Here is a 22418-nt window from a genome sequence, read left to right on the forward strand (position 1 = left end):
AGCGTCGACTTCCGGAGCATTGCACTGTGGGTAGTTATCCCATAGCTATTCCGTAGTTCCCACAGTCTCCCTTGCCCATTGGAATTCTGGGTTGAGATCCAAATGCCTGATGGGGCAAAAAACATTATCGCTGGTGGTTCTGGGTACAGCCTCACCCCTCCCTCCGTGAAAGCAATAGCAGACAACCGTTTCACACCTTTTTTCCTGGGTGAACTGTGCAGACGCCATACTACAGCAAGCATAGAGCCTGCTCAGCTCAAGACAGGAGTCATGAATATTGTAAACACCTTGTGCATTATCATGCAGTTTATGCTGAACCAGGATCTGAAAAACCAGGCGAGGAGGAGGCGGCTACAGCAGCGCGGCGACAAGAGTGATGAGGACATGGACACAGAATTCTCTCAAACTGTGGGCCCCGGCACTTTGAAGATCATGCTGTTTAATGGGGCAGGTTCTAGCCATGGAACGCCGATTTTTGGGCCCGGGAAACAAGCACAGACTGGTGGGAGCGCATAGTGTTGCAGGAGTGGGACGATTCCCAGTGGCTGCAAAACTTTCGCAAGCATAAGGGCACTTTCATGGAACTTTGACTTGCTTTCCCTTGCCCTGAATTGCCAGAATACCAAAAGGAGAGCAGCCCTCACAGTTGAGAAGCGAGTGGCAATAGCCCTGTGGAAGCATGCAATGCTAGACAGCTACCAGTTAGTCGGGAATCAATTTGGAGTGGGCAAATCTGCTGTGGGGTTTGCTGTGATGCAAGTAGCCAAATCAATCACTGAGCTGCTGCTGCTGAAGGTTGCGATTCTGGGAAATATGCAGGTCATAGTGGGTGGCTTTGCTGCAATGGGATTCCCTAACTGTGGTGGGGCGATAGATGGAACCCATCTCCCTATCTTGGCACCAGAGCACCAGGGTAGCTAGTACATAAACCTCAAGGGGTACTTTCAGTGGTGCTGCAAGCTCTGGTGGATCACAAGGGACGTTTCACCAACATCAACGTGGGATGGCCGGGAAGGGTTCATGATGGTCGCGTCTTCAGGAACACTACTCCTGTTTAAACGGCTGCAGCAAGGGAATTACTTCCCAGACCAGAAAACAACAGTTGGCAATGTTGAAATGCCTGTAGTTATCCTAGGGAACCCAGCCTATCCCTTGATGCCATGGCTCATGAAGCCATACACAAGCAGCCTGGACAATAGTCAGGAGCTATTCAACTACAGGCTGAGCAAGTGCAGAATGGTGGTAGAATGTGCATTTGGATATTTAAAGGGTCGCTGGCACATGTTACTGACTTGCTTAGACCTCAGCCAAACCAGTATTCCCATTGTTATTGTTGCTTGCTGTGTGCTCCACAGTCTCTGTGAGAGTAAAGGGGAGACCTTTTATGGTGGTGAGGGAGGCTGAGGCAAATCACCTGGCCGCTGATTACGTGCAGCCAGATACCAGGGCGATTAGAAGCAGGGGCAGCTCTAGGTATTTTGCTGCCCCAAGCATGGCAGGCAGGCTGCCTTTGGCGGCTTGCCTCTGGGAGGTCCCCGGTCCTGCAGAGTCGGCGGCACGCCTGCAGGAGGTCCACCGAAGCCACAGGACCAGTGGACCCCCAGCAGGCATGCAACTGTGAAGGCAGCCTGCCTGCCACCCTTGCGGCAACCGGCAGAGCGCCCCCGGCTTGCCGCCCAAGGCACGCGCTTGGCGTGCTGGTGCCTGGAGCCACCCCTGATTAGAAGAGCATACCAGGAAGCACTGCGCATCAGAGAAGTTTTGAAAACCAGTTTCATGACCAGCCAGGCTACGGTGTGAAAGTTCTGTTTGTTTCTCCTTGATGAAAACCTGCCCCCTTGATTGACTCATTCCCTGTCAGCAACCAACCCTCCCCCTTCAGTCACAGCTTGCTTTCTAAGGAAATAAAGTCACTATTGTTTAAAAATCATATATTCTTTATTAATTATAAAAAGAGGAAGCGAACTGAAAGTGTAGCCCAGGTAGAGTGTGGGAGGAAGGAAGGAAAAGGCCACTTCCGAAGTTCACAATAATGACATCCTTGTGCTTGGGCTGTCCACTGGGGTGAGGTGGAGTGGGTGGGTGCACGGAGCCTTCCCCCCCCGTGTTCTTGCACATCTGGGTGAGGAGGCTATGGAACTTGGGGATGGAGGTGGACAGTTATACAGGGGCTGCAGCCGCACTCTGTGATCCTGCTGCTGTTCCTGAAGCTTCACCAGACTCTAGAGTGTGTCAGTTTGATCATGCAGCAGCCTCAGCACTGCATCCCACCACCTCTCCTCTCCTCGTGTTCATCCCTCATGTTCACTGGCAGCTTTCCTGTACTGGGATAGGGTGACCTTCCACTCATTCAGATGAGTTCTTTCATTTCGGGTTGCTTCCATGATTTCCAAGAACATTTCATCTCGTGTCCATTTTTTTTGCCACCTTGTCTGAGAGAGCATTCAGGATGGAGGAGGGAGGCTTGAAAAATTTGCAGCTGTGAGAGAGAGGAGGGAAAAAGGGAGAGAAGTATTTAAAAAGATACATTTTACAGAACAATGCTTATACTCTTTCACAGTGAACACTATTCACATTACGTATCATATGTGATTTCAGTATAAGGTCGCATTTTGCCTCTTAATATTGAGTGCCTGCAGCTTTAGTGTTAAAGATCACAGACGCAAGTCTGGGCAACAGAATTTGGCTTGCATGCGGCCATGGTAAGCCATTATCTTTTGGCTTCTGCAGCCTTCATAAAAGCAGCACCCTCCTTTCCCACATGCCAAGCAAAGCCCATTGAATGCTGTGGTTTTCCTGTTAACATGCAGCAGCAGAAACCAAACTTCTCCCCCCCATATCCAATTCTCTGAGATGATTGCATTATCCTTCCCCCCACTGCATGGTTGGTATCAGGGAAGATCCCTGCTAGCCAAACATGAAAAGTTCAGCACCAATGCCCCCCACCTCACCCCCACTTGGCTAACTGCAGGGAAGGATTTCTTTTCAAACACAGGCAAACAGCCCAGTAGGAACGACCACCTCTGTCCCCTTAATTAAATTCCCGTATTTCTACCAGGTTGCCATAAACGGTATTACTCTCCTGAGGATAACAGTGAGAGAGAATGTATGTTGCTTGAATGCCAGCAAACACCGGGACCATATGCCGCCAGGCTTTGTCATGCAATGATACCAGATTACTTGCTACTAGCGTGGCATGGTCAAGTGTCCTACCATGGAGAGCGGAATAAGGCTGCACTGCCCAGAAACCTTCTGCAAAGGCTTTTGGAGTACCTCCAGGAGAGCTTCATGGAGATGTCCCTGGAGGATTTCCACTCCATCCCCAGACACGTTAACAGACTTTTCTAGTAGCTGTACTGGCTGTGACTGTATCCCAAGTCCTCAGGGAAAATTAATCATTAAAAAATGCTTTTAAACGGTTTTATATTTACAAAGGTTTACTCACCAGATGTCCCTTCCATGGCTTCATGGACTGGGATACTGCCTTGGGAGGGTTGGCAGGGTACTTTATTCAGGCTGAGAAAAAGATCCTGGCTGTTGGGAGAATAGAGTGCTGTGTGCTCTCTGCAAGCTTATCCTCCTTCTCATCATCTCCCCCCTCCTCGGAATCCACAGTCAGAGGTGGGGTAGTGGTGGTGGCCCCCCCAGAACTGCATGCAGCTCAGCGTAGAAGCAGCATGTCTGCGGCTATGACCCAGACCTTCCATTTGTTGCTTTGGTTTTCTGGTAGGCTTGTCTGAGCACCTTAACTTTCACGCAGTGCTGTAGTGAGTCCCTATTGTGGCCCCTCTCCATCATGCCCTTTGAGATTTTTTTCAAATGTTTTGGCATTTCATCTTTTGGAATGTAGTTCTGCTAGCACGGAATCCTCTCCCCATACAGCGATCAGATCCAGTACCTCCTGTACGGTCCATGCTGGAGCTCTTTTTCGATTCCCAGACTGCATAGTAACCTGTGCTGATCAGCTCTCCACGCTGGGCAAACAGGAAATGAAATTCAAAAGTTCGCAAGGCTTTTCCTTCTGCCGGACCAGTGCATCAGAGTTCAGATTGCTGTCTAAAGTGGTCACAATGGTGCACTGTGGGATAGCTCCCGGAGGCCAATACTGTCAAATTGCAGCCACACTGACCCTAATTCAAAATGGCAATGTCGATTTTCCGCGCTACTCCCCTCGTCGGGGAGGAGTACAGAAATTGATTTTAAGAGCCCTTTATATCAAAGTAAAGAGCTTAGTTGTGTGGACAGGTGCAGGGTTAATTCAATTTAACACTGCTAAATTCAACATAAACTCGTAGTGTAGACCAGGCCTTAGTCTTGCAGTTGAGTGCTTTTCTGTACTTCCCATTGTAAATCCTATGACCCTAGGAAAATCCTAGAAGAAAGGTTCAGTAATGCAGACGTTCCTGGTCTAATTGGCATCTGTCTCAGAAGCTTAAATTAAAGTTTAATTTACTGTAGACTTTTCTCTAACATGCTAATACTGAATTGATTCTCTGGCTGCAGTATGTGATAGAACTAGATGCCACTTGGTGATCTAGCAGTATGAAAATCAACGCATTTGCTTTTTCTTGGAGGAAGCCGCTTTTATCACAGACCATAACTCCTGAATTAGTCCTGGCTAAAAAAGTCCACATTTTGGTTCTTTTGATTTATAATTGTTGGTGTGTGTGTGTGTGTGTTTTTTAAATTAAAGAAAACTATTCTTTTAACATTTTTGCATGAAAAGGGCAATTAGACTAAATGGATACTGGCTGTAACTTCAGTGAAGTATGTATATCAGTAGTTTGTTTCAGGGATGAATATGGCCCATTGACTTGAAAGATTTAAAGAGGGGGAGAATTAGGAAATATTTAAAACTCAATAATATTTGGCCAGCATGCTTAGTTCCTTGGGTTGGCTTAGAACAAGATTTGACTTAAAGGTTTCTATTTGTATTTCATTTTGAGTAACATCCAGAAAAATCCCTATGCATTCAAGAAAAAGCATTAGAACTATAACTTTGCTGAAGTCTAATCTCTGTGCCTGCATTTCAGGAGAAGAAATTGTACTTCACTTCTGCAGAACAGCTCAGCCCAAACTACCTGCTGGAAATTGCACAGCTACATTCTGTGAGCTGACATCATGCAACATACGATCCCAGTGCTTTGTTGCCATTGGCTGAAGTGCCGTCTCCATTCAGAAATTAGTTTTTTCCAACGGACTGATTTGGGATTGGGGTTGAGTTTAGAAAGCAGGCTGTGAAGGAGCTTTGGGTTGTTAATGAGCAAGCTGTAGCAAAACCATGCTAGTGTAAAAAATGGCTCTTACCTATGCCTGAGTAAGATCCTGAAGAAAAGCTTTGTGTAGCTCGAAAGCTTGTCTCTCACAGCAACAGAAGCTGCTCCGATAAAAGATATTGCCTCTCCCACCCTGCAGTGAGTGCTAGGCAGTCACTGAAGTCTGGATCTAATCTCAGTAACTCACTGATGCAGGAAAAGAAATGTCTTGTTCAGTTGCAGCCTTGGATTTTGGAAATGAGGTGTTAGTTAAAGCAGTTCTAAAGAATTTGTATGTGTTTTGTTTCCCTGGTGCTAACCATTTTCATGCTTTAATAAGAAAAATAGAAACAAAGCACTGTCATTTGAGAGCCAACTGCTTTCATGTCTAAGAAAAAAGTTTGTGGCCCTGATTCTGATCTTACTGCCGCATAACTCAGTTGATTTAGTGGATTTATTCTTCTCTCATATCAGTGTGAGATCAGATTTGTGCCCCAGGAATAGACTGGAAAGAGAGAGAGCTCCCTATTCAAGGAAGTTTTGTATTCTGCACACCCTACACTTCACAGTTTTTTCATTTCCTTTTTATCCTCACTTTATTGTAGGCTTTTAACTCAATGTTTTGTTTGTCAGGTGTAGTTTTATGAAACTAGATTTTAAGGTCCTCCACAAATTGGTATTGAAGGCTAAAGCCTTATTTTATTTTTACTTTCCACACACACAGATCTACCACAGAGCTTCCTCTAGTTATACTGCTGTTAGTTTTCACCAGTATCCACACACCGCTATTTTAAGATCACCTATGTAATTCTGTAATTTAACACTGTACAAATGCCATAAAAGCATCAGCGTGGTAGCTGCTTCACTACTTAATATGTTTGGAGTAAAAGGCACTTGCTAAACCCATAAATTAAAAGCCTCTATCCCATTGCTCATAGTTCTAGGTTGCAGAGCCTAAAATATTTTTACATTCAGCACTTTGTTCAGGTAGCTTCCAGTAGATTACAGTACTGTCAGGCTGAAAAAGTCAAACAAGAAATATTAAACTTCCTCTCATGGCAGTTTTTTCCCCTTTGATGTAGCAGTACAATATCAGTAACATCTGAAGTAATCAATGCTATGTAGAAAAACAATGCACTTCCATGAAATTTTAACTGAGACACAGAAATGATACAAGTATCAGAGGGGTAGCCGTGTTAGTCTGGATCTGTAAAAGCCGCAAAGAGTCCTGTGGCACCGTATAGACTAACAGACATATTGGAGCATGAGCTTTCGTGTTGCATCCAACAAAGTGGGTATTCACCCATGAAAGCTCATGCTCCAATAAATCTGTTAGTCTTGTAAGGTGCCACAGGACTCCTTGCTGCTTTTACAGAAATGATACAGTGTCAATTGTATTTATTTCTCCCTACTGATGTGTGGGATCAGTAGATGTGAAGAAACAAATTTGGGGCAAATTCTGTCCCATTCCTGGTGAGTAGGAAGGACTCCTGGTCTGTCTGGACAGGTCTGGTTCATTCCCACAGGAAGTTCAGATAACAGTGACTTAACCTCCCCCCACCACCACCACCACCTGCACTGGTTTCTCTACAGCTTCCAACGATGAAGCTGCACTAATGCACTGGTGGAGAATCTTAAGCCAGAGCTGAGAATGGACATGATCTTCATGTGTAAAAGATCAGCTCCGCCAGAATGGTACCCCCAACATCATATTTTGTCTGTGGTATAAGACAAACTGAGGAAAAATTACCACCAGCATTGCAATGTTCTTGCGAGCCCCCCATTTGACTTGGACATCCCATGAAATCCTAGCCTGCCTGGCATGGTTACAGGGTTATTCTTATTTTTTTTAAAAAAAAAAACACCGCAGTGCAAAGAGCTAGAGCCTCCTGTGCTTGCTTAGTTGGTATAGGTTTATTAAAACTACGGAAAGTTCTGGAACAGATCTAGAATAGCAGTGTTTGAATCTTTTATTCTGACCTAGTATTGAAGGCAGATGTTAGCGACTGAATTCTAAGCATTGTCTACGCTTCTTTGTAGTTCATTGAGAGCATGCGTGGCAGAAATATCCAAATGTGAGTTTAAAAATAAACTGTCACTGTCCTTTTTTGTAATTCAGAAATATGACTGAACAGAGACTTTGCGGATGAAATAACAGCCAGTTCAACTTTAGTAGTCAGAAAACAAAGTAGAATCACAGGGCCATAGGGTTTCAGATATACTCCTGACTTCAGTGATACTCTGGATTTACACTGCTGTAACTGAAATCAGAATTTAGCTCCTAGAGCAATGGTCCCCAAACCTTTTATCTTGCACCCCTCTCGTACCCCTGTCTGCACCCCTGAGGTGGGGCCGAGAGCAGGGCCACAGCTCTGGGGGCGGGGGCGGGTGCAGACGAGTAAGGGAGCCAAGCGTGGGGCCACAGCTGGGGCTGGGCCAGGAGTGGAGTTGGGGGCCTGGAGCTGGTAGCCAGGAGCAGAGCTGGGTGGTGCTCTTTCCCTGCCCCCTGTGGGGGCTGGTCCAGGCCCCAGCCATGCTCCCCCAAATGTTCCTCAGTATCCCCCTAGAGGGGCTTGCCCCACAGTTTGGGGACCTCTGTCCTAGAGGCTGCTTCAAGCAAGGAGGTAGACTAAAGCATGAACTTAATTCATTCTCAATAGTACCTGTATACCATCTTAAAGGGCCGCACAAACCATAATTACCCTGGTTGTAAATCATGGGGCCACATCTAAATCTAGTAGAAGCAAGTAACTTTAGTTAGCTCAATAGAATTGCACCGTCCTTATACAAAATCTGATATTGGTCCTCTAGACTCATGCACACCTGGACATTCCCAGCTGAACCACAAAAAGAATCTGTATGCTGCAGCTTTAATATTAGTACCGCAGAATGAATGCTGCTATCTGAATCAGGTGCTTCATCAGTAACTCCAGAGTGTGAATGTCTGGGTCAAGGTTCAGGTTAGTTTAGATTGGCTTGGTTGAGTACTTGCTGGTTTGTCCAAGAACAGTGAAGCTACTGTGTGTTGGATCCTCAACATGAAATGGCATTTGAAACTGCAGTTAGAGCACAGTTGTTTTTTTCCAATATGGGAGGTGTGGTTCAGAGGGGAACAGATGAATGGCTCTAAGCAATGCATCTCTCAATGTCAAGTCACTGTGCACTTGAACTAGAGATGAACATTTTTTGTTTCTAGCAATCATAATTGCATTCCTGCCTGACAGCAGATTGCATGCCCTTGCATTAAGAATTGCAATCTTGCATTGCTATATTCAGTACTTTGTGAAGCGCACCTTCTGGAGGCTGTGTAATCTAGGCCTGGGAGCATGTGGTGTGTCTACACTGTAACAATAAACCCACAACAGTGAGTCTCAGAGCCTGGGTCAGCTGACTTGGTCTTGCGCTAAGGGGTTAAAAATAGCAGTGTAGATGTTTCTGCTTAAGCTTTGAGATCCAGCACCTTCACCAGGTTTCAGAGTTCAAGCAGGAATGTCTATATTGCTATTTTTAGCTCTGTACCAGGAGCCTGAGTCAGTTGACTAGGGTTCTGAGATTTGCTGCCATGGGTGTGGTGTCCCTGTGTGCTGCAATGTAGATGTATCGTGGAGAGTTGTGCTCCCTTGTGATATGGCCTTTACACCTTGCAGTTCAAAGGGGAAGCTTGACAATTTCGGGCTAGACTGTGACTAGCCCAGCACCTGTTCACTCCCTTATTCCGTTCCTCATTCCCTATTGTATACCTGAGCATGGAGCAATAGTTGCAGTCCTTGTGTTGCTAGTGAGGAGTGAAGTCTAGCTGAGATCCAGACTAGTACCCTCCTCTTTTCTTTCACCAGTCAGCAAAGTTGATCTGTCATAGGAGGGGAGGGCACATTTACTCTTCAAAAGCTATGGCAATGGCCGCAGTTCCTCTGAAAACTGTAACTATTACACAGCTGTACCCCCCCCCCAACACACACACACTTTCTAGGTTGTGACCTAAGCCACAGTCAAGCCCTCAGTATTTTGCCTGGGGCGGTGAACAGTTAAATTATCCTAGTTATTGTGATTGTTGTCTTGACTCCTCTTACCAAGAACTGCCACTTCCTGTGAATTTCCCACTTGTTCCATTTATAGACTGGATAATTATTTTGGAGCCCAGCTCACTTCTTTTTGGCATATGTTGAACTAGTATAATGGGCTTTAATAACTTACGAATTCCATACATTTTGGAGAAAAAACACATCCAGACTCAAGCTGCCTGTTCTCTCCCATTAGCCATTGATAGGTTTCTATAACATATTTCCTTTGCCTTGCCTTATATATGTTTCACTTCTGACTTTTGTTAACTAAAATACCTTGACTGTTAACTTCTTGAATGTTTCGTGATATAAGCCAGAAAGCTAAATGGAAAAAAAATCTGTTGTTGTTTTTCAGCTCTTCCTCCAAAGCCCCCAAAACCGATGACTCCGGTCAACACAAATGGAATAAAAGACAATTCCAGTTTCTCCTTGCAGGATGCAGAGTGGTACTGGGGGGATATTTCAAGGTAAAGAATGTTTACTGCTGGACTAGAATGAGCCTATTTAAGTTGTGCTCCCTTTGAGCCTGTATATGCTCTGGCAACATTTCACTTCAGGAACTGCATTCAGGCCCAGATTTTGCAGAGCACTTGAAATATGTGTTAAGTATTATGCTAAATTGGGAACTGAGTGTGTTTTAAGGTGTTCTGCTATGGTTATTGTTCTACAACAGTAGTTCACAATCTTGTGGCCACAACTGTTTTCTTGAATTAATCATTCTTTCTATAAAATCTTAAGATTTAAGGAAAAAAAGCCTTTCTAGCCTTTCTGGTTGTGAAACCAAGCTGTTCTGAATGTATTGTCTTCAGTCATTAGATGTATTAAACATAGCATTTGAGAATGAGCAATTCATGAAACTTTCAGTAAGTGTGAGTCTTTTATGTAAAGAATAAAACCAATAAATTAAATATGCTAGAGCTGAGAATAAAACAAGAATGAGATGCAGTTTTGGATTGCTGTTTGCTTCGTGGCTGAGATGTCTAGTAAGAGTCCATTAGCCCCACTCGCTTCCTAGAGCTTTAACAGAAGAAAAAGGATCCAGATTGTGCCACCCTTACGTTTTAGTACCTTACTCAAGTAACCCCATTTAGATCATTGTGAGGGGATAGCACAATTCAGGCCCTTAATAAAGAATGGCAAAACTTGATCACAAAACCCAGTGGGCTTGATTCTGTTATCTTTAAATCACCTTTACAATAGTATTACTACAGTGACCTAATGGCATTGCTCCTGATTTACCAGAGTAAATGATCTCAGGATGAGACCTAGTCTATACAGTTTTGCTGAAATAGCTTTATATGTACTTTATCATTTCATTTCATTTTCTTGTACAAAATAAACCCACAAATATATTTCATCAGTTGTCAATCCAGCCACCTCGGGCAACAAATGGGCTTTTCACTGCGCCCTAAAAGCCACCAGACATTTACTCTATTGGACTGAGGACTGGAGAATAAGTTAGGGATCTTCCACAATAAACTCCATCTCCAGCCCCCTGGGCATTACTAGAGAATGAAAGTTCAAGCATCCTAGTCATTCTCAACTGCTGGAGACATGGAGAGGCCATCTCAGATATGTAAGGCCCAAGCCATAAAGGGTTCTGTGGCTACAATTTCTCTTTCTCAGATACCATTCATATCTGTAATGGAAATTGTTCTTTTGAAAGAGATTCTCCATCCAGGATAGTTAAATGCCGACTAAGAACACTTATAAAGAATGAAAATAAGACCTTACAGCAGTATCTGAATTAAAACATCCATTATAATTCCTTTTAAAATGTAGGTATATTGCCTGCATCTCATGGGTGGTGGAGAGGGTACAAGAGAGAGGTGCTCTCAGTCAAATAGATTAAGTGTACATTTGTAATTTGCTTCTGAGATCCTTGTGTGAAAAGTGCTATAAAGGACAAGGTATTAGTTTTGTAAGTAAAGTGTGGTATGTCATTTGGGTGGAATGAGTTTCCTGAAAGTTTAACTAACACTCAGTTCAAAATTTCCTTTGAAATGCTTATGGGTCCTACCCATTCCATAAAAGCCTCTTCCATTTAATTAAAAGAATAAACCCTAAATTTCCTCTTTCCCAACAGTTGAAAATTAGGAGTAATTCCACTGGAATTAATGGTATTACAGTAGTTACAAAATTGCTGTAAAAGAAATATCTGAATCAAACTACTAATTGAGCTTGAGTCTAGAACTGTGCTATAGTGTGGATACTTTTCTGACACAACTTCTGTGAATGACCATATTAGTGCCAGTTTCTTAAAGGGCCAGAAGTGCCTTCACAAAAGTCACCTGTTTCCAGTTTGGATTTAAATGTGAGCAGATCTTGGTGAAAGGTTTTGAACTTGATGATTTCTCTGAGACACAGCTGCTATTGTTGTTATACATAACCTTCTTCCTAAACAGCAGTTAAGTGCAGCTGCTGGTTTTTGCTAAAAGTAAACAAGTTCAAACCTTAAAGGCCGAACAGAAATCTTATCCCTATGCATATCCTAAATCTGAAATAAGAAAATTTGAAAAGCAAACATTCAATCCTCAGATTGCAGTTGATTTTGAAGGGAAAACACAAAGGAAACCTAATTCTTTACGCACCCTTACACTGATGGCCTCTCTTTGAATGTGTCTATTTTAAAGCAAATCGACTACCTAACACTTCGTTTATCCTTCTTCCAATCTTTCATTCCTCCAGGGAGGAGGTAAATGACAAATTACGAGACATGCCAGATGGAACATTTCTGGTGCGCGATGCATCAACCAAGATGCAGGGAGACTACACTCTGACATTGCGGTAAATGTTGGGTATTTTCACTCTCTCGTCTTACCTTTCTTTTAGTAGTCTCACCAATGTCAGTAGATACCACGTATTAGTATTTACATGAAATGTCCTCAGTTGTAGTCTTCATTGTCTTGGGAACATTTCTCCAGAGATTGCTGATGAAGAGTTTGGAATAAGGAAACAAATGACCAGCTCCTAGAAATTCCATCCCACTTCTTGTGCTGAGCCCAGTGCATACTGGGACAGTACTATTTGGATATCTTTGTGATGCAGACATAATCAGTAAAGGTCCTAGTTCTGTATCTCTCTGTGTCTCAGTACTTGGATTTAAGGAGGTTCCACTAAGCTGGGATACTGCATTTAATGACATTGATTCTGATTGCACAGCAGAGTGTAACTCAGTACAGAATCTGCTCTGGTATGTTCACAAAATAGTAGGATCAGCTTTCTTCTGAGTTGCCATGTGATAGATGGTTATGTTGTCTTGGAGTTCAAAATCTGCTTCCTTTTGTGAGTTTAAAAATGTACTCTTATGGCCAAATTCTGCTCTGATTTGCACATTGCACAACCACACTGAAGTTACAGAGGATAATTTTTCTATCCAGTCAGGATTTTGCCTTAAAGTCTAATTAATGGTGGTCTGAATATTTAACCATATAGACATGTATCTGCAGGAGCCATAAATTAAGAAAGCAGATAAAAGACAGAGCACTGTTTAAATTTTTTGGTAGTAGGAGGGAAAATAAGCAAGCACTTCTATAAATTGCCAGCAAACACAAACCTGGATAATGTAAAGTCCTGGATTAATTACTCTGTTTTATAAATCCTTCCAAGGATTTATTTAAGTTTGAGTATCCAGTGTTAGCATCCAACACTTGAGATTGTTTGTTTGTTTGTTTGTTTGTTTGTTTGTTTGTTTGATAGATAATCGGTTTGCAAGTACATTTTCATTTGTATAATACTTTGATCTTTCCTGTCTGTATGTCCCTCATTATTCCCTCTTTCTCTAAGAGGAATCTAAGCATCTCCTGACCTTATGTGTCTTTGAGTTTTTTTATTATTATAATTTTTTTGGTTTAGTACTGAGTTTCATATGCCTCGTTGCTCTTGGTTTTTTTTGCGTGGCTGCCTTAAAGAATCCTGAGCATTCCCTTGGAGAATTTCTGGTTAAACTAGGTCTTAAATACAATAAACTAGTACCAGAGTGAACACAGGAAGAGATTTACTCTGGGTTTTTCTGCTGCTCAAATAAAACTTGAAGAGACCTTTTCTATTTATTTACTTTTTATCCTTTTACATATTAATATATATTAGATAATTTAGTTACAAAGGTACATATTAGATTGTCTGTCTATTTGATTAGCTACACTGATTCTTGTGTGTTGCCTTTATGAAAAACTTAGCATGACTACTCATACCATACATGTGGCGGCTTGTGTGTGTGTCTGCGCATGCGCGCTACCCATGCACACAATAAAACCTCTAAGCTAGTGTATTGCCTTACAGGAAGGGTGGCAACAACAAACTGATAAAGATTTATCATCGGGATGGAAAATATGGTTTTTCTGATCCATTGACATTTAACTCTGTTGTGGAGCTGATTAACCACTACCGCCATGAGTCTCTTGCCCAGTACAATCCTAAGCTTGACGTGAAGCTGATGTATCCAGTATCCAGGTATCAACAGGTGAGGTTTTCAGAGAGCCCAGTAACTATTAGCAGATGTGTTTTGTAGTTTTTCCTTGTCATAAAACTTAGGCTCTTCTATCTAGAGCCTGAACTGTTCACATGAATCATGTGAAAACTCAGAGCTCTTCTGTGCTTGAAAATTCAACTTCACATTTTCAAGGACGAAGTAGTGGTTCCAAGAGTTCATGTGGTCTAAAACAATAACCACAAAGTTGGGAGAAGGAGGTCCTAACCTCTACTTTGAGTACTCACACTGGCAGTCTTCATAATTCTCCAGCTACGTAAACGTTAAATTCTGCTTCACTGCATCCTTATGATGTAGGTAATTGTCATCTCCTGTATTTTACAAGTGGAGAAGCTGAGGCTGAGAGGTTTAGTGAATTACATGCAGGGCTCTGTGGTCTAGGATGCAAAGCAACTGGTTTATATACAAAATATGTTAAAATCAGTCACTGGCAGAAGTGAGAGTGGCACCTGGCTCCTTGCCCTGGGCTTAATTTTCTAGATCCTGGGGTTTTAGGCTGATACCTACTCCTCCTCTTCCATGCTATGCAACAGTCTTTAACGCTGAGCACAATGTCTCTCAAGGTTGCTGCGGTTTTCCATAAGTTCTGTGAACTCTTGTTTTAAAAACAAACAAACAAAAAAATTGATCTTTCCTGCCTGCATTATTCCCTCTTTCTTTAAGGAGGGATCTAGGCATCTCTTGACCTTATGTTGCCTTTGTTGGGTTTTTTTTTATTACAATTTTTGGTTTAGTTCTGAGTTCCATATTCCTAGTTGCTCACTTTATAGACTGTGAAACTTATTTTTTTGCTTTGTCAGACTAGATCTCTCTGCTATACTTCTAGAAGCCTGATGTAAAAATTGCTGCATAATTGATCACAGAAATATGCACATTTACTAGGTTGACATGGAACAGTGCTTGGAGAAACTACTTTGCCTAAAGAACTACCTTCTTTCTTTCCTGATATACACAGGATCAGTTGGTGAAAGAAGATAACATAGATGCAGTAGGTAAAAAGCTTCAGGAATACCACTCTCAGTATCAGGACAAGAGTAAAGAGTATGACAGATTATATGAAGAATACACCAGAACATCACAGGTCAGTTTCAAAATAACCTTTTGTTGATCATTATAGTAGCTGAAAAGATGAACTTCTATCCCTAGTAAGACTGTGAAACAAATAATAATTTTTTTTAATTAAACACAAGGAAAACAAAACGTAAGCAATAGGTAGCGTATTTGTCTTTTCCTTGATTAGGGTTTGAGGCTTTTTTTGGTGTGGGGATGACAATTACAAAATTAATAAATAAAGGAAATGTGATTGAATGTGGTTTTTCTGTATGAGATACAGCACTGCACTCCGGGAGGAACAGCACAGCCCAGATGAGGGTTTTAAGCTGTCACAGACACCATGGCAGCTCCCAGCATAAAGCAGAGCAGTCAGAACTGATGCTGTTGTATGCAGTGCCTGCACCAGGGATCTCTTCCCTCAGCTGGCTTAGAGAGATTTCCAGGAACTGCATGCCACTGTGTCATCATACAGGGGCCATAAAGTAGGATAGAATCCTAGAAGATCAGGTATCTGGAAGGGCACCATCCTGGTTCTGTAATATTACATGTTATATAATATCTTGATCAAAATTAGATCTTGTGCTTTACAGTATTTATACTGCATTGTTCGGGCTGGTTGCTGTAAAATAAAAGGTCTCATCATAACTTTAATATTAGTGCTTCTGGCAACAAACCACGAACAGCTAGAACCAAAATTTTTAGTTTAAAGATCTGTGATGGGATTCTCTTTCAAAGAAGCCTAATTACAAGTACTTTTTAACTTGGTAAACCTTGTAGTGAAAGAAATGGTCCGCTCTCTATGAGACTTTGGCTAAAATGGGTTGGTTTTTTTCCTCTTCAGTAAAAATCATACTTTGCAACAATTAAAAAAAAAAAAAAGTTGAAGGTTTCTTTCTGACAATCAATTTAGGAAGCATAACCGAGTCTTGCGCTTGTAACTTATTTCAGGATGCAAATGACTAAGGATCCTTTTTGGTTTTGGCTTCTTTGTGTAGGAAATTCAGATGAAGAGAACTGCAATTGAAGCATTTAATGAAACCATTAAAATATTTGAGGAACAGTGCCACACGCAAGAGCGATACAGCAAAGAATACATTGAACGATTCCGCAGAGAGGGGAATGAGAAGGAAATCGAACGGTAGTATTTCAAACCATACTTGTGTGTGAGCTCCTTACATAGACACACTAGTAAAGCTAACAGAAAATTCCGTTAAGCCTTCTTTTATATGATTGAAGAAGTTCAGTATGTTTACTAAAGTTTCGTACAGTAACTCCTCACTTAACATTGTAGTTACGTTCCTGAAAAATGCAACTTTTAGTGAAACGATGTAAAGCGAATCCAATTTCCCCATAAGAATTAATGTAAATAGGGGGGTTAGGTTCCAGAGAATTTTTTTTTTTTTTTTTTTTTGCCAGACAAAAGGCATTATATACATTTTAAACAAGCAACTTAATACTATGCTGGGGAGGGAATAGTGTGTTTACAAACATACTGTACGTACAATACTATAGTTGAGAGGTGCCCCTGCCTTACCCCACACAGGCACAGCCCACTGGCACTGGAGATGAGGCAGGCAAGGAGGCTGAAGGTGCTATAGGCTAGGCGAAGCATATTGCGCAGCGGTAGCTTCCCCTCCTCTGCAAGCACCAGGTGTAGGGGGAGCTCAACTCTCAGCTCGCTCATTCCCCCCCCTTCTCCCAAGCCCCTATCCTTGACCTGCCTCTTCTTCCCCCCATCTCCTCCCCCTTTACTTCCAACACTGCGTCCTCGCTTCTCCCCCCTCCCACCCCTCCCTTCCAAACGCTGCAAGCCAGCTGATTGCCGTGTGCAGGAGGCGGGGGGAGGAGCGGGAAGACGCTGATCTGTGAGGTCTGCCGGTGGGCGGGAGGCACTGTGGGGAGGAGGGGGCATAGGGAGGCTGCCAGCTGTGGAGATAGCAGGTAGCCAAACAATGTACAAGTGGAGCATCGCACAACTTTAAGTGAGTTGTTCCCTAATCGATCAGCAATGTAACAACGTTAACCGGAATGACTTAAAGTGAGGAGCTACTGTATTCCTTTGTTCAAATATCCCAAACAGTTGTGCACTGTAGAGGATAATCCTGCATTTGTTGGGTGGCGGACTGAATGATCTCTGGTCTCTAACTTCTGTGAATCTAGATTTTATAGTGAAGAGCTCTCGTCAGGAAAATGTGAGGATTTTTAAATATATATATAATATATATGGGAGAAATTAATTTACAGCTAAAACATGAGCTAAAAAAAACTTAGGTGATTTCTAACACCCACATGTAGAGTGAATCTCAGAAATTAGTAGCTTGAAAGCACTTGTCACATAATGTGCACTTGGATGCCCATTTAGAAACTCCCATTGACATTGCTAAGAGTTGCCTGTTCATTGGAGATCAGGATTTGTCCCCAATCCAGTGCCTACAAAGGTTTTTTTTTAATATTTTGAAATTAAGAAAAAACTAATATTTGTAAAGCTGAAAAATTCCATAATTTTTTACTACCTCTTTGTTAGACAACACTAGTAATCAAAGTCAAGGAGGGTTTTTTGAGTAGTGGAGACCTGTAGGGAAGGTGGTAGGCACTTTTCCAGAGAGTGATTTCTGCCCTGAAAAATGGCCACTTCTGACTCAGCAGACCTTTTCCTTGTATGTTTTCATAGTCTTATCTACTGAATCCGACAAAAGCAAATGTTTTGTTTTAAATCATAGTAATGTGCAAGAGAGCTGAATTCTGTTTCTCCACAAGCATTAACAAAATTATTAAAGTTTCGATACATGGATTAATCAGTTTTTGTTAGAATGTGTCACATAGGGCTTAATTGGGTTGCACAAATGAGGGCATGATTTGTGCTGCAGAATCTCTAACACTGATGTGTGGGAAGGAAATAACCTAGCTTGACTGTCAGATCCCCAGCTGAATTTGCATGGGATGCAGTTGTGAGAGAGAGAGAAAACATCTCTTCACTTGTAAACTGAGCATATTTGAAATGGAGACTTGGTAAATCTGGAACCCCACCATCCCAGTATTAGTGTCACTTTTCAGTGAAGGACCACACTGATTTCCCCCCATCTGTCAGTGGCTATTAGTCTCCTAATGCAGTTTGAATGAGGAGCTGGATGTGATCATAATGTAAGTCAATGTGAACTACATGAAAATTCTCTTCTGTTAGAGTCTGATCTTAATGTATGTTAAACCCCATTGTTAGCCATATTTTTGTAATGTAGATTGAATTTCAATCTGGCCAAAGTCCACACAAAAGTCAGTGGTTGAGACTCAAACCTTTATTGCCTGCTAATAGCAAGGTGCAGTTCTTATTGTCAAGCTTTGCCAATACCTAAGCACAACAAGTAATGTGATCCTTTCTTCCAACTCTTGATACTTATATCAGTTCTTACGTAGAAAACGATCATAGTTTAATTGCCTAAAGTTACTGTGATTTGAGCAACTATAAACCAAAAACTCCCCTATTCTGCATTGAGTGTTTATAGTGTGCTGTAAATGTATGCTGTGCTTAACAAATCACAAAGTAAGGGCTGGTCTACACTAGGGGAAGGGATCGATCTAAGATAAGCAGCTTCAGCTACGTGAATAACGTAGCTGAAGTCGAAGTATTTTAGATCGATTTACCTACCGTCTTCAGGGTGCGGGATCATTGTTCGCGGCTCCCCCTGTCGACTCCGCTACCGCAGTTCGCATTGGTGGAGTTCCGGAGTCGACAGGAGCGCGTTCAGGGATTAATATATTGTGTCTAGATGAGACGCGATATATCGATCCCCGAGAAATTGATTGCTACCCGCCAATACAGCGGGTAGTGAAGACGTAGCCTAAGATGCTATCCCTTTACTAAATAGTCCAGATCTAGGAAGCTTAACAGCAGAGCAGCTTTGCCTATTTTATAGCGTTACACAGTAATAAAATCTCTGCACAAATGTTTGGCGACTAGATATTAAACTTACTCTTTTTAGTATAAGCTGTTGCATTTATGTACAAGGAATACAGTCTCATTCCAGTGTTCTAAATGTTCTTAAGATTTTTGCAAATAAACACAGCTGTAGGTTGCCCTATGGTAAAAGGACAAGTATGATGGCTAACCTGACCCTGACATGGCATCGTTTGAATTGCAATAATATCCTTAGTGTGATTCTACTCTGAAAAGGGACTTCGTAAAAGTGACATTGTGGGACACGCATGCTTCACCTTGACACCAGAACAGTTGTGTCAATATGTTTATAAGTAAAGTAAATGAATGTGGGGGAGAAAGGGAGGTTGTTCTTAACTGCCAGGCCTGCAAACCAATTTGAGATCTGAAATTGAGTCAAGCGGGGTTCTTTCCAACTTGCTCATCATTGCCAGTAATAAGTGTCTGCTGCAGGCCAAATCCTGTTGACAGTGACACCTGTGCTAGGGTTGTATTGCAGGTTAGAACTTGAGTAAGTAAATCTGAGCTTGGAGAAAGAATCAGATCTAGCTCACTCCCAGAGCTATGTTGGCTTTGTCAAGAGTAAAAAAAAATTGTCTTACATTTAGAAACAGATCTTAAAATTTATGACAGGAGCAGATCCAAGGAGTAAGTAGGAAGCATTCTTTTAGTCACTTTTGAGGGTAAAACTGCACTCCGAACAAAATGAAAGCACTTTACAGTAGTAGCCGCTACTAAACTGATGGTTACATGAGAGGAATGTGGTATAAAGAAATATGGCTCTTTGTCTTCCAGTACTGTGTATTAGAGGTAAGCCAGTCAATAATAACATTCTTAAGGCTAGAGCAGTCTGGACTGATTTTTTTTTTCTTTTTTGTAATTTTCTCTCCTGCTTAAACATTACAAATTTATTTACAGAATTATGATGAATTATGAGAAACTAAAATCACGCCTGGGAGAGATCCATGATAGTAAAATGCGTCTGGAGCAGGATTTGAAGAAACAAGCTCTGGACAATAGGGAAATTGATAAGAAAATGAATAGCATCAAACCTGATCTTATCCAGCTACGCAAGATCAGAGATCAGTATCTTGTGTAAGTAGGCAAGGCCTGTACACCTCAAAACAATATCTGTGATTAACTTGGTAAAGATAGTTGCTATCATTCTGTATGTTCATTATACTAATGGGAGTCTGGTCTCCTCTTTATAATCACAGTTGTGTGTGCACTAACAGGAGACTAGACCCGTGGTATGAAATTATTGAGTAGCTGGTTAGCCTTCCACTGCTTCTGTAATAATAACTTCATGGCCTATTACTGTAACTGTCAGACTTCAAAGCATGTCTGGTACACCAGTACACATTCTACAATATAAGTAGCTTTCATGTGAATTAGAACATCATGGATGATACCCTCTCACTGACCAAGTGTCTTCCTCCATTTATGTTAGCAGAAGATGCAGAACTGGCAGAGGGCAAAGGGCAAAGTGGTGGCTCCTTAGAATGGCGTACTCCCTCTTACTGACCCAAATCCCTCAGAAGCTTGTGTTACCCAAATCTATAGGATTGGAACTTCACAGGTTGGGAGGGCCATGGCACTCCAAAGCACACTTTCCTCTGAGCCTTGCTGGTATCAGAGAATTAACACCTGCTCTGTGTGCACACCCCTTCAGAGAGAAGGTGAGAATGTTACATGGACAGAGGCACCAGTGACAATGCATGCTGTTCTGGGAGAGGGAGGCAGCCACAGCCATCATCAGAAGACCCAGCATAGCCGGCAATAGTACATTCCTTTCCCCATTGACTTGCAGGGTCTAGAGGTCATGCCTCTTCTGCTGCTCCCTCCCCAGTGAAGAGATCATTCTAAGAAGACTGTATAAGGGTGTACTGTGTAATGTTGCCTGGGGTCTGTCTTTCACATGGGCTTTAGTGCACCGGGGGTAAGCTCAGACTCTAGATTCTCTCTCTCTATGGAATCTATGTCTAAGCTTCTCTTCTGTTTGGTCAGTAGCAAACAACTAGGGAACATACTAATGCTCTCTATTTTCTCATCCCGACAGATGGCTCAATCACAAAGGAGTGAGGCAGAAGCGAATAAACGACTGGCTGGGAATCAAAAATGAAAATATTGATGAGTAAGTGCCCTTGTACATTTAATCTCACTGATAAGTGGCAGAGCTCCGGGCTTCCCACTGAGGATCTCAATAATATGAAATGCCAGTTTCTGTGTAAAGGATTGGAATTTTTTCCGAAGGGAAAGTTTTGTGTCCTGTGAGCTAGCATCTGTTTTCAGCTAATATGCATGTGGCTACCTTTTTGAATACGGATTCTTGGTTGACATTGAGTGAATATTAGCAGGCTGGTCTTCAAGCTTGAACTGCCTCTTCCCAGATGTATTTTTTTTTATTTTCATTTTATTTACCTTTAGAATAAATCCTCCTCTTTATAACTGATGCCTTCTGTGACTGGGTTATTGAGCTAACGAGTTCCATCTCTTCTTTCTCTAGTACTTACTTTGTGAATGAAGAAGATGAAAACTTGCCACATTATGATGAGAAAACTTGGTTTGTTGGGGATCTCAACCGTATCCAAGCAGAAGATTTGCTCCGTGGGAAACCGGATGGAGCGTTTTTAATTCGAGAGAGTAGCAAGAAAGGATGTTACGCTTGTTCTGTGGTGTAAGTCTGTTCTCTTTATGGTTTAACTTACTAAGAAACCTCCAGATTGTCAATCTCAAGTATCTTTGCCATTTTAATTATTTTAGAGAATTCAAGTCACCTTAATATTCACACATTCAAATGAGCACAATGTGGAGCAGATGCATCTAGGTTACAATAGTACAACTTTGTTGCAGAAAGCTGTTGGTTTGAAGGTACAGGTCTTGTGGTCCTTATGATCTTCAGTCATGTAATCACTAGGCTATAGTTCTGCAGCATTCCAGTAAGAAACTCCATAATAATCTATGGCGAGATATTCACATCACTCTCTGATGAGGAACATTAGCAAAGTTTGGATTCGGAAATGTTCCACATGACACACGTTTAGATTTGTTCTGATTTTCAGACATGCAACTCCAGATCCTCATGGCTGTTCTGTTTAAGCTAATGATAGTACTTCAGAAAGGGCATATTCTGTCTGTTGATAGGTATTGTGCCACAAGATAGCACTGAAATGGCATAATGTAACCTGCTTTTACTTGTGATTTGGATTATGAAAGTTCCAGCGTGGAGATTATCTAATATCTGATCTTTCTGGCAAGTAGTTCCCAGGCTTGTGGAATAATTGTGGTGCTTCGGCAAATGCCAAGTTAGGAACTTGATTACTATAACTTCAGATAACGAACTGACTTGGGGGGAACCCATGCTGTGTTTGCTGACTACAGACGTAGCCCAGCATTCTGAGCAGCTACAAGGTATTGGCGAAATGCCATTTGGAGAATCAGTCCGCTTATCTCTGCCAAAAATCTAAGTCTGGTCAGTCCTCAGAATGAAAGTTTGAGAAGTAAGCAGTAGGGGTTGGAGTACTGAGATAAGAGCTGCCCCATGTGAAAGCCTCTTTTTTTTTTTTTTTATGTTTCAGAGTAGCAGCCCTGTTAGTCTGTATCCACAAAAAGAACAGGAGTATTTGTGG

General features: G+C 42.0%; 1 protein-coding gene across 2 annotated transcripts in view; it reads left to right on the forward strand.

Annotated features, from left to right (window-relative positions):
- Positions 1-22418, forward strand: part of LOC115655955 (phosphatidylinositol 3-kinase regulatory subunit gamma) — a 359546-nt gene that overhangs the window by 330993 nt on the left and 6135 nt on the right. For both annotated transcript variants that reach the window (XM_030572048.1, XM_030572049.1), the window contains 8 exons: positions 9672-9783; positions 12005-12103; positions 13598-13778; positions 14761-14886; positions 15854-15996; positions 19708-19884; positions 20849-20923; positions 21296-21466. In XM_030572048.1, coding sequence (XP_030427908.1) covers positions 9672-9783; positions 12005-12103; positions 13598-13778; positions 14761-14886; positions 15854-15996; positions 19708-19884; positions 20849-20923; positions 21296-21466 — 1084 coding nt within the window. The remainder of the gene's footprint in view (positions 1-9671; positions 9784-12004; positions 12104-13597; positions 13779-14760; positions 14887-15853; positions 15997-19707; positions 19885-20848; positions 20924-21295; positions 21467-22418) is intronic.

Source organism: Gopherus evgoodei, chromosome 8 (assembly GCF_007399415.2).
Source record: "Gopherus evgoodei ecotype Sinaloan lineage chromosome 8, rGopEvg1_v1.p, whole genome shotgun sequence".
In the NCBI taxonomy this organism is placed as follows: domain Eukaryota; kingdom Metazoa; phylum Chordata; order Testudines; family Testudinidae; genus Gopherus; species Gopherus evgoodei.